Source organism: Gastrolobium bilobum, unplaced genomic scaffold (genome assembly GCF_033153095.1).
Source record: "Gastrolobium bilobum isolate Gb01-03AN ecotype WA unplaced genomic scaffold, APGP_CSIRO_Gbil_v1 utg7613, whole genome shotgun sequence".
In the NCBI taxonomy this organism is placed as follows: domain Eukaryota; kingdom Viridiplantae; phylum Streptophyta; class Magnoliopsida; order Fabales; family Fabaceae; genus Gastrolobium; species Gastrolobium bilobum.
Window position 1 is genome coordinate 200,848 of NW_026898007.1, and position 12,008 is coordinate 212,855.

General features: G+C 33.7%; 1 protein-coding gene across 1 annotated transcript; it reads right to left on the bottom strand.

The window, feature by feature from the left end:
• Positions 1-549: 549 nt before the first annotated feature.
• LOC133312160 (trihelix transcription factor ENAP2-like) lies at positions 550-4,191 on the bottom strand. Its single transcript, XM_061513319.1, has 2 exons — positions 3,135-4,191; positions 550-833 (listed from the first exon to the last, which is right to left on the bottom strand). The coding sequence occupies exons 1-2, from the start codon at positions 4,168-4,170 to the stop codon at positions 820-822; spliced, it is 1,050 nt and encodes a 349-aa protein (XP_061369303.1). The 5' UTR covers positions 4,171-4,191; the 3' UTR covers positions 550-819.
• Between the last annotated feature and the right edge of the window lie 7,817 nt (positions 4,192-12,008).

Below are 12,008 nucleotides of genomic sequence, written 5' to 3' on the forward strand. Positions count from 1 at the left end.
AACTCCCAAACAAAGTAGTCAAGATTTTAACTCAAGTTCAACAGATTAATTTATTTATTTTTAATAAACTGAGGAAGTACCCCACTCAAACACCTCAACTTCGAATTAGGATATTAGAGCCAGCTTCTCATTAAAACAAATCAAATTACAAATGATTTGCGGTTGCTCCACTCATTTCCAACTTTAAGTAAATCGAATAATGGTTATATCCATATCTTTTTATTTATCTTTAATCTTATACTTTTAATGTATGTTTAATTATTTTATTTTAGGACAACAAAAATTTTAATTTTAATTTTTTTCGTTAGAGATTTTAACTAAAAGAAAACAACTTTTTAAATCATTTTAAAAAAATTTATTTTGAGATTTTTCTACACAAATCAATACTTGATTCATTCCTTGACTATTGGATACGCTCCATGCATGATTTAGTGCCATGATCTTCCCATTGATTTTTTTCAAAAGGATTAGGAAAAAGGTAGCAAACTAGTGCATAAATACATAATCAATCATTTAAATCGTTATAAAAAATCTAAATGAATTTGAAGAAAAAAAAATTGAGAGTTCCAATTAAGTAAGCCATCCAAAATCTCTTGGTTCATTCATCTTCTGGTGTTCCTCAAAGGTGATAAAAAAGAAAGAAAGTAAATTTACTTCACAAAAGTAAGTATTACATTATAAATACAATCAAACCTGAACCTCACTGTGAAATACCTGTCCTAATTTTTTTTTTTAACTCCAAAAAAGGAGCTATATATGCTGCCATGTCCAAAGGTAAAATCTATATAATCTTCTCAAAGCATTCTCCATCACCGCTTGCTATGAGAAACTGTCTGTTTCAGAAAAAAGAAAATATAGGCATTAGCAACAATACAGAAGTATCGAAATTAGCTAACACAAAAAAAAAAATTAAAAAAATACGGCAGTAATTTACGTAGTTACGGAGAATTTTCCAATCCCTGTATACTTAGAATGCTTTTTCTTTCAAAGCGTAATGCATTGAGAAAAAAAAAAGTCATAATCTCTAATAACTAATGAATATAGCAGTCATTTATCTGATTCAATTTATTGATATTGCACAATTAATAAGGTCATTGTCAACGAAAAGTAAAACTACGTTGAGAAAGATACCATAAGTATAAATGGACATAAATGTCAATTAAACGAAAGGAATTCTCATAGTATACATGAAAAACAATATATATGTGTATGTCGTCTATAGAAATTGAACTATGACTATAATTATTATTATATGAAATTTTTAAGATTTGTATACAGCAAAAAAAAATAAAAATACTACTGATTCATATTTACTACATCTGCATCATTTTATTGACGATGAGAAAATATGACATAAATAGGGAAGAGCGCACAAAACAGGTGCGTATGGTAGAGATACATAAAAAAACAAAGACAAGAAACCAAGCCCCAAGCAATAAACTGCAGGTACACAACGCTAACAAACTAGGTTTACAATTTCTTTTAGCAGCTAAAACATTTGACTAATAATACAGATAATTAAATATTGACATTAATCCTACTATTTCATGATTATTAATCAGATTTTAATGCAGTGTTAAATAAACAACTACATGAATCCAACGAAGATTTTTCCAACAGAACTCTATGCAGATTGCAGCTGTTTTGGATAAGGGCATGAGGCAGAGGATTTTATGGCAAGGGGGAGATGGGTGTTTGATCCCTACAAAAGCTAAGCCTCAAAAGTAAATAATAAATTTAATTATTTTCTTTTAGTAACATTTAATTGTTTATGACTTTATAACAAATAATTACAAGAGACAGTAATTAGTAATAACATTTCACTTTGCCTCTTTTAATATAAAATATGTAGAGGTGAAGTAATCGATGACATTTCACATTCATGCCATGGGTGTAATGACCCAAATGGGCTTTTTTTTTTTTTTTTTTACAATGTCCTACACAAATTAGTACATCTACGCCATGTTTGGGTTTATGGAGGCGAAAAAATTAAGAATGACATCTAGCGACAGCAGTTTGAGAGAAACTCCAGTTTTTACCTCATAAAAGTTGTGTTCAGTCAATTTTGGTTCCAACGGGAAATCTTATGGCTCAATGTCAATGATTTAGACAATTTTAACCAATAGGCAACCAAGAAAACACACTGAACTAGGCTTATCACACTGTTATATCCTATATAACCATACTCTTCTAAAAGCCACAATTTTCTAGATGTAGGCAGAAAATGAGTAACTGCACACAAGTGAATCTTATTACTAGTCAGTCCCAAGTGGGAAGCACACGTATGAGTGGGGAAACTTCAACCTCAGCAAACAACTCTTTTTTTTTTTCTTTTCTTTTTTCCAGAATAATGCACATATGATTGGGAACCAACATGCAGCATTCTGAAAAAGAGGATGACAGATACGAAACAATTTTTTTACCATCACAGTCCCAAGGGGAAGAACACAACTGATCAAAAGGATCTGGATCCTCTAATGTGAAAATTCACATGATCATGTAATGTGGGGAATCATAACCATATAAAGGTAGATCAATGGTAAAAAAGGAAGAGAGAAAAAAAATGATAAATAGGTAGTTACGAAATCATAACCGTTGATTTACCTTTATATGGTTGTGATCTTCCCACATGACCATATCATGTTTTTTTAGCACATTAGAGGATTCATTTCCCTTCCAATTACTTTGAGTAAGGATTCATAAAACCCCTCCTAATGTCAGTTCAGCACATCAGTTTATAAAAATTTACTCTATCGAAATACCAAAAATATCAACCATACCAAGTTCCCGTGCACTTTCCTCTAAAAGTATAAATTACATATAATTAATGAAGAAACCCATTAGAAATTCCCAATTCTAGCAAGCAAACATACAACCAAATTGATACATTACAAAAATCCACAAGCCTAAAGATTAAGCATTAGCAGCCAATAAAAACAACACATCAATCCACAGACAACATCACAGTACAGAACTATTAAGCCAGACATGTAATGGGGTCTACAGTGTACACTAACTCCAAACAGCAAATGATGAAAAACACAAACAACAACATAGAACTATTAAACTATATATAATGCACATATAATAGGAACTAACTCGAAAAAAAAAAAAAAAAAAAAAAAAGAACTCACCAGCTCCGGAAGAACGCTTGGTGCGTTTGATTTTCTGCAGCTGAACCTGCGTTTCCATGAAAAGCTGCATCCTTTGGTATTCCAAATCCTTAGCAAACTGCATCCTCTGTTTCTCCAACTCCACCATTTGCCTCTGCTTCGCTGCTTCCACTCTCTCATATATCTCTCCAAATCTCTCAATGGCCTGTGCAAGCTCTCTGCACCCAAACTCCCAATCCTTATCACTCTCCCTTTCTCTCTTCCTACTCCCAGTGCCACTGCTAGACCTCCAATCCTCCGACTCCCCGCTCTCCGCCTCGGCGGCCGCCGCCGCCGCCGCCGCGAAAGCTGAGAAATTCCGGCGAAAGGACGAATTCTCCCTGATCGCCGGCGGCCGTTTCTGAGTGCCGGATCGGGGACCGACAGGATGAGAGGATATCCACGCCAGCGGCTGTGCCTTCGCGGCGGAAGGAGTGCTCCGAGTGTTCGCCGGCGGCGAGAGCTTCTTGATCGGAAAAGTATCGCCGATGAGAGCGTCGAGGCGGGGGAAGAATGGCCACGGGCTTTGGTAACCGCCGTCGGATTCGGAAACCCTAGCCTTCTCGATCTTGTACTTCTTCTTCAGCGTGTCGATTCGGTTCTTGCACTGCACGTCGGTCCGGCGCGCTTTCTTATTGTTGTTGGTAGCGCCGCCGGAGTTGCCGCCGGCGTGGCGGTCGTTGACGGCGTCGGCGACCTCCTGCCAGTGCTTCTGGCGGAGGTTGCCGCGGTTGAGCTCGAGGTAGCGCTCGCCCCAGGCGTCGATGAGGGTGAACGTGGCGTCCTCGCTCCAACAGTCCTCCCGTCCGGGAAACGGAGACGACGACGACGGCGGTCGAGGCGGAGCGGAGGCGACGGGAGGCGGAGCTCCGACGACGGAGTCCATGAGCGGCGGAGAGATTGAGTTTTTGGACTGTGTTTCGAAAATTGAGGGCCGGTTGGTTTGGTGGGCAGACAGACAACGAGGCCTACCGAGGAACCAAACTTTGCCAATGTTACGAAGACAGTCGTTTACCATGCGGGAAAACACATTCCTTTGTTGTTGTTGTTTTTTCTTTTAAAAAAGAAAAAAAAACCTTTGCATTTTGTTATAGTTGTTTTCGGCCCGTGGGCTGAATCCAATTTGAGATGGGCCCTTCACAGGGTTTTATTGGCTTAAATTTCGTTATGTCCACTGATAAGCCGAATACGGATTTCAGTAATACAGAATTCGGATTTCGGAAGGAATCTGCCATGGTTTGAGTTTGAGAACTTGAAATTGCGGTTCGTGTTGTTGGGCTTTACATAGCGTCAGGATTCACTGGTGAACCAATACAGGCTTTTCTTGTTGTGTTTCAAGTAACATGGTTTTCGAGTGAGCAACTGATCACCCTTTATTTACTAAATTTCTTTTATATAATTTTAAATGTTTTCAATTTATACTTTTATATTTTATATAAATTTTAAAAATATCTATATAATACATGAAATACTTAAAACATATATCTCAACACGATATGCAAGATGATTAGAGTAAAGTATTTCATAATACTCAAGGAGGTAATGGTATGAATTAAAGTTCTTGAAAAAGTCACAGTAAGTGCTATCTTAGGAGAGACTGATAAAGGGTATGTAGGGGCTTGATATGCGTCTAACATATGGTGATTTCTAAGTAAAAGAAGTAAGGAATTAATCATAAATGTGTGAAAATAAGCTCATAAATGCAAGAAATACTGATTATTCCTTCTCAATCATTCTCTTGCTCAATTTATGCATTTTGATAGCAAGAAACACCAAAAAGAAGTGAAAGAGAGAAGTTGAAATTGTATAGTCTTGCGCAATAAGCTCATAAATGCGATCCGCGTGATTTTGGCAAATTACTTTCTGTTTGTACGCGCGATCCGCGCGGATTTGGCGCTGATGGCGCAGGCGTCATGAATGCAGTCCTTGATTTGTGGAGTCGCGAATTTGGCACTGATCGCGCGGGCGTCATGAATGCATTCCTTGATTTGTGGAGTTTGATGAAAATGGAAATTTAATCAAATTAATGAGAGGATTATGACCTGATTGATTGGTGGAATTATGAGAAAAATGAAAATTTAATCAGAATTAATTAGAGGATTATGACCTGATTGATTGGTGGAATTATGAGGAAAATGGAAATTTAATCAGAATTAATTCAAGGATTATGACCTGATTGAGTAACTGGCTATATAACGGAAGCATAAACTCTAAAACAAAATGATCTTTTGGCAAGGAGAAATTGGAGAGGAAGCTCTCGGTGACTGAAGATTCAAGACTTCTTCTTCTTCCGGTTCAACATTTTCATGAACTCTTTCTCATTATTTAAATTGTCAGACATGAATATGTCTGGCTAGTCTTTTAAATCGTGGTAAGGGTCACAACCCTTGATGTGAACCCCTTGTAATTTGGTTAGTTTTTACATTTAATTATTTCAATTGCATTTGTTTTACTTTGTTCTTTATCTTTAATTCTTCTAGAATTGATCACTCTATTAGGATTGCGAGGATTAGGGTTCGCAATAGGGATATTGGGATTCTAATTCTTGACAAAGGGTAAAATAACAGTTCATGTATGCACTAGGGATAGGCTATATGAACTGCAAACGTGGAAAATTCACTGGGTTAAAAGATTAACTTGAAAAGGGATTTCTAAGGAATAGGGATTTCTAAGGAATTAATAAAGTTAAGATCACTAAGGGATTAGGTTTAACTAATTAATTAATAGATGGTGAATTGTTTGATCAATTGGGTAATTAAATATAAACATTAATCAATATTACAAGGTGAGGATCGGAAAGGTGTTGGAGTCCTTTACTGCGATAGCTTTCTACATATTTTCTCAACTCTCAACTTTTGCTTTAAGTTTTCAACTTCTCTTGAATTGTTCATAAATTATTGAATAACTCACAATTGTTACAAACACCATTACTTTCAAATCAACTCTTGTTCTTCCATTCTTAAAAGGAACAATTAATTGATATTCGACCCAATCCCTGTGGAGACGATACTTTTCTTATCACTTTGTTACTTGGAACAATCGGTATACTTGTCGGTGAGCATAAATCGTAAATGTTTGAAAGTTGGTCTTTACCTTTAACCCTTCAAATTTTTAATAATAAATGTTCATTCCATAAATACGAAAAATGCTATCGTTTTACCTTCGTCCATCAAATTAGTCCACGACCTACATCATCTATCATCAAATTGTAAGTAAATTATGCTCGCTAAAATAGTTGTGTGTAGAGTATTATATTTAATTCATTCAAATTATGTATATAATACATAAAAACATAATTATATCAGTGTTTACAAACTTGGCCCGGCCATCGACTCGACCGAGGTCAGGGGGTCACGGTTCAACCGAGAGATTATGGGATCACTTCGCTGACCCGGTTTTATATATTAAAAAAATATAAATATAACTATATATTCTTTATGAAAAATTCAAAAAAATCAAACCACCAATCATTAAAGATTCAAAATATACTTAACATAATTCAACCAATTACATCCACAAGTCAATATTTACAAGTTAATCAAAGTATCAAACTATCAAAGTATAAAACACATATTCCAATGAAGTTAATAAAAAGTTATATCACCAAACTCAGACCCTTCTTGCTCTTCTCATCATCAAACCTACCCCGGTCGCAGTGTTGGGTATGGCTCATACTTCGCATGCTGATGAAGGCCCTAATTATCGGGGTCAGCAAAAAGGCAACTGGGGTCCCGCTCCTAGGTGAGCGGGCGGGGGTCCGGGGGTAGCACGCCCAGGCCAGTAGAGGCTAGGTACTGTTGTGGGCCTCTGTTTTATTGTAATTTTCTTAGCAGTTTGGGCTTGGGCCCATGAATAGCTGCTGTTAGGGTTTTGTAATCTTATTTATATTTGCTTTGTAAACCTAGAGACTTGTAACGAGTGGCGGTGAGGTGAATATAGTACAGAAGAGCTAGACGTAGCCTAAATTGGGTGAACCAGGGTAAATCGCTGTGTCTATTCTCTCTCTCTCTCTCTCTTTTTCTTTTCCGTTTTCGATTTGTGTGTTGTCGATTTCCAACATGAAGCACCGACACTTCAAAATCCCTGACGTGTCGTGTCCGACACTTTCCGACACACCGACACTCTCCGACACTTCAACAGGCGTTATAGAAATTCAAAAAAAGGTTCAAAGTTTACGTTGCATTGAGTTTTTAGTTCCAACTATTAGATTCGTTGGATTACGATTACCATTTTATTGAGTTTAATATAAATATTTGGGATATCTTATGTTTCTTTGCAAAATTGATGAATATTTTAAGTTTAGTTTTTTTTTTGTTAAATTAATAAATATTAAATATAATATACACTATATAAATTAAAAATATTATTTAATATCAAAACGTGTACTAACGTGTCGAAATCTAACATTTTTTAGAATTAATGTGTCGGAGTGTCGTGTCACGTGTCACGTGTCTCGTATCAGTATCGGTGCTACATAACATACAACAATATATGTGAAAAGAGATCCTTTACCCAATAGAGAATAACGAAGGAGAGGTGGTGACACGACAAATTGATGGTGGAGAGACAAGAATCAACATGATGGAGGAGATCACCGAAACTGGGAGATTGGGTCTGGGTTTGGGAGAGAAGATCGGAAGAGAAGAAGAAGAAGAACGACTCAGATTTTACATCTAGTTCTAAATCTAGGCAGCAACAAGTTTTTATTTTGTTTTTTTACACATCAAAGGAAGTCATTTCGTATATAATTTCTTATTTTTTAAATGCAGTGACTCTTTTGAACCGGGAGTCACAGGTTCAACCGAGGGTTTTGGGGGATAGAGGGGTCAACATGCAAGTAGGGTCTAACTACTAACTCGAACCCTCAGAAAGAGTTGGTCAGTGACCCGGAGGGGTCGACCCGGGATGGGCGAGGTTTTAAAACACTGAATTATACACACCTATAAAATAAATTTAAAATATTATAGGATTATATGAATTCAATATCAATTATTGTATGTAATACTTGCCTTACGATAATATAATCAATTCTAAATAAATATTAGAGTAAAGTGTATTTTGGATCCCTAACAAAAAATATGGTCTTCTCTTTTGTCTCTTACAAAAAAAGTTAATTTTTTGTCTCTGTATAAATCCAGTTCTTTGAAAATATGATCCTTCAGAAATTTAATGAAAACCCAATTTAATTCCTAAAAAATGACTAATAGGGATCGTGTTTTTTGTTAGGGACCCAAAATAGGTTTTACTCTAAATATTAATTTAATTTCTTATATATATATATAGGGAATTAATTTTCTCATTTTACAAGAGAAAATTTTATCATGCTACACTCACAATACATGAGTGGGGTCCACAAAAAGGTGAAAAGACAAAAACGTCAAGATGAGACCCACTCATGTATTGTGAGTGTAGCATGAGAAAGTTTTCTCATGTAAAATGAGAAAACTATTTCTCATATATATATATATATATATATATATATATATATATATATATATATATGGAAAAGTGTTTGTCCTTTTAAATGACACAACTTATATTCTTTCACTCTCACAAAGAGGTGAGACCCACACTTTTTTTTTGTCTTCTCTCTCCTCCTTTATCTATCTTTTTCTCCCACTTAAAATGACATAACTTTACATCCTTTAAAATGACACACACTTTACCCATATATATATATATATATATATATATATAGGTAGGATCCTTTGATACCGGTGTCAAATTTTAATTTTGACACCTCATCTCAAAATCGTTAGATAAAAAAAAATCAATGACTTTGATTTGCAAGCATGTGACACAATTGATTTTTTTTTTTTATCTAACGATTCAGAGATGTGGTGTCAAAATTGAAATTTGACACTGATGTCAAAGGATCCGACCTCATATATATATATATATATAATTAAAAAAACTTTTTTTTTTTTTGATAACAGAATTAAAAAAACTTTTATCCACTATAATCTGGACCGTTATGTAAAATCTCCAATTTCTAATTGAGAAGCTACACATGATGATTGATGGATGATGGTGCTACTTCGGGATAAGGACGATTCGGATTCTTTCGAGTTTGGATAAAGCTTCCACACAATTCTCAGCTTGTCACTTTGCACTTGAACATGGACCACGTAATAATATTAATAAGAAAAAAATATTTATTCTTTTAAATGACATAACTTATATCATTTCATTCTCATAAAGAGGTGAGACCATACTTTTACTTTTTTTGTCAACTCTCTCTCTTCCTTTATCTATCTCTTTCTCTCTCTTAAACTGACACAACTTTACATCCTTTAAAATGGCTAATAATTGTAACACATTTCCATCAGGATATCATACCTCAGCACTTCTATAGTTGTTTATGTTCTTGTCAATTAGGCTATCCGCACACCATCACTATTTGATTTGATGGAAAGAAAAATCTCATAAAGGGATTATTGTTATGTTGAATTAATAAGAATGTATTACTTTTTAAATTTTATAAAATAAAAGGTAAGATTTACTTTAATTTAAATTAAAAATGATTATAATTTCACTCATTTAAAAAAAAATTGTTATTCATCACTTTATGGTGTCTTATCCCATTTGGTTAATTTAAAAATGGCGATGACTTAATATATTTTTATTGGGAACATTCCACTCTTCACTTTTTTTCTTTAATAAAAAAAAAACCACATACATCTCCAATCAAATATATCTTAAATTAAATTTGAGTGAGTCAGATAAGTTATACAAACATTATCCAAAAAAATACAACTCAAATAGTACCAAACTATTGGAGAAACTAAGCATTGTACAAACACTATATCCAAACATTTGTTTTCCTGTGTAAATTTCAAGTTCTGAACAGGTTAATGGGCTAAGCATTAGTGGAACAAAACCATATATTACCAATTTATATCACTTTTGAGTTTTATCTCTAAACTTACAAGAATTTCTATTTTTTTAAAATTATGTTCACAAAAAAGATAATACATGCATAATGGCGGCATGATAGTACCTTTTTCTAAGGGAAAGCAATGAAGAAAATTGATTGGAATGGTGGTGGGGTATAGCCGTATAGCAGCTAGTTTGACCATGGATTCAGACCACATGATGGTCTTTATATGCTTTTACAGTGCTTATCGGTTAAAAAAGGAAATGGGTAGCTTGCAAACATAATGGATCCTAAACAAGATATGTGTACCCCACAAACAATATCATCGTCCCGTTCCACTAAACCAATTAGAGATTCTACTGATGAACTAGCTAAATAAGAACAAACGTGCATTCTATGAACTGGATAAAATAAAGGATTAAGAATCTAGGCGCTGACCTACGGGGCATTAACTTATTCCAATCATCTAATCGTAAAATAATTGAAGCGAATAAATGCCAAATCAATGTTTATTAAGGATAAAAAAAATTGTTATCAAGTACTCAAGGGTGTTAAAAGACTATATTAACATTTTCCCATCTTCAAAGTATATATATACATGTAAATATCATCACAATTTTGTTTAATTATGCTCACTCTCTCTTTTTTCTCTTGCTATGAGACTACTATGTACTTGATATAGGAAAAGTTGTTTAATTATTTTTCATAATTAAATTGTTTCGATTTTGACATTTAACTATTTAAGACTTCCTACAAAAGGTAAATTACATCTTTCCTATGTTAAAATGTAATGAAACATACAAATATTTTGGGTTAGAAGGATAGACAATATATCAAATTTGTATATGTAGTAAGAAATTTTATAATATGTAATTATTTATTAATAGAATAGAAAGCGGTGATAATTAAACTCGTGATCCTTTGATCATAAAGACTCTGATACTATATAAAACAATCATTTTCCCCTAAAAATATAAACTTTTAAATGAAAGTCCATCGAAAATTTTTATATTTCTCTAACCGGAACTAAGTTATTTGAGTAGATATTTGATTTAAATAGATACAATATATGTGTGTCTAGGTCTGTTTTATGGTTAAGAGAAACTACATTCCCAATTAAAGTTTATAAATATGTGCAATTTCTGTTGGAGATAATTATTTGTCAGATATCGAAAGTTTGAATTGGTTAGTTCCTGAATTGAAATTATTTGTGAAACTAGCATTCAGAAAATTTCAAATAGTATCAATTTCAAGAAAATGTAATTATATTTTACTAAATTATTATATGTTAAAATACTTAAAATATTATCACTTATTAAAGTTCTCTCTCATCTTATATATTAGAAAGTAAAATCGTTTGTTGAAAAGTTTGATGACGTGTCGCGCTCTCCTCCAATTTCAGCTTTGTGTTCACACCTAAAGGAATTTGAAATGTTTCCTATTATAGTAACATTTTAAATTGTTTTTTAGGGTTAAAATTTAAAAAAAATAAATTGAAAACCGATTAAAAAAAATAATTTTTGATAAACACAATTAAATTCTCACTATCTCTTTATTGGAAGCTGTGAAAGTTGGAAGCTGCAACAATTTATTAAATCTTATTGGAAGCTGCGAAAATTTATTGAACCTTATTGGAAGTTGAAAAATATTTTTAAATTGAACCTTATTGAAAGCTGAAAAGTTTTTTTAAATAGTTAATGCGCAAGCCAAATTCAATGGTGTACAAAAGAAGATATATTGGATGAGAGTTGTTCTTTGGGAAATCGCCTGTGCTCACATTTTACATCTCCACTACTTTCTTCATCTTCTCAACCTATTCTTCTACATTATCTATTATTATACCGTTTTATATGTACTCAAGTTATTTAGCCTGAACATGATGTTCTATCTTACAACCTTGCAGTTGGATCCGAACAATGAGTCTGTTAAAGAAAATATACGGGTTTGTTCTGTTTTTTCTTTTCCTTCTGCTTCTCCTA

Bases quoted from the DNA above. Each gene is read 5' to 3' on its own strand.
- LOC133312160 (XM_061513319.1), bottom strand. From the start codon at position 4,170: ATGGTAAACGACTGTCTTCGTAACATTGGCAAAGTTTGGTTCCTCGGT.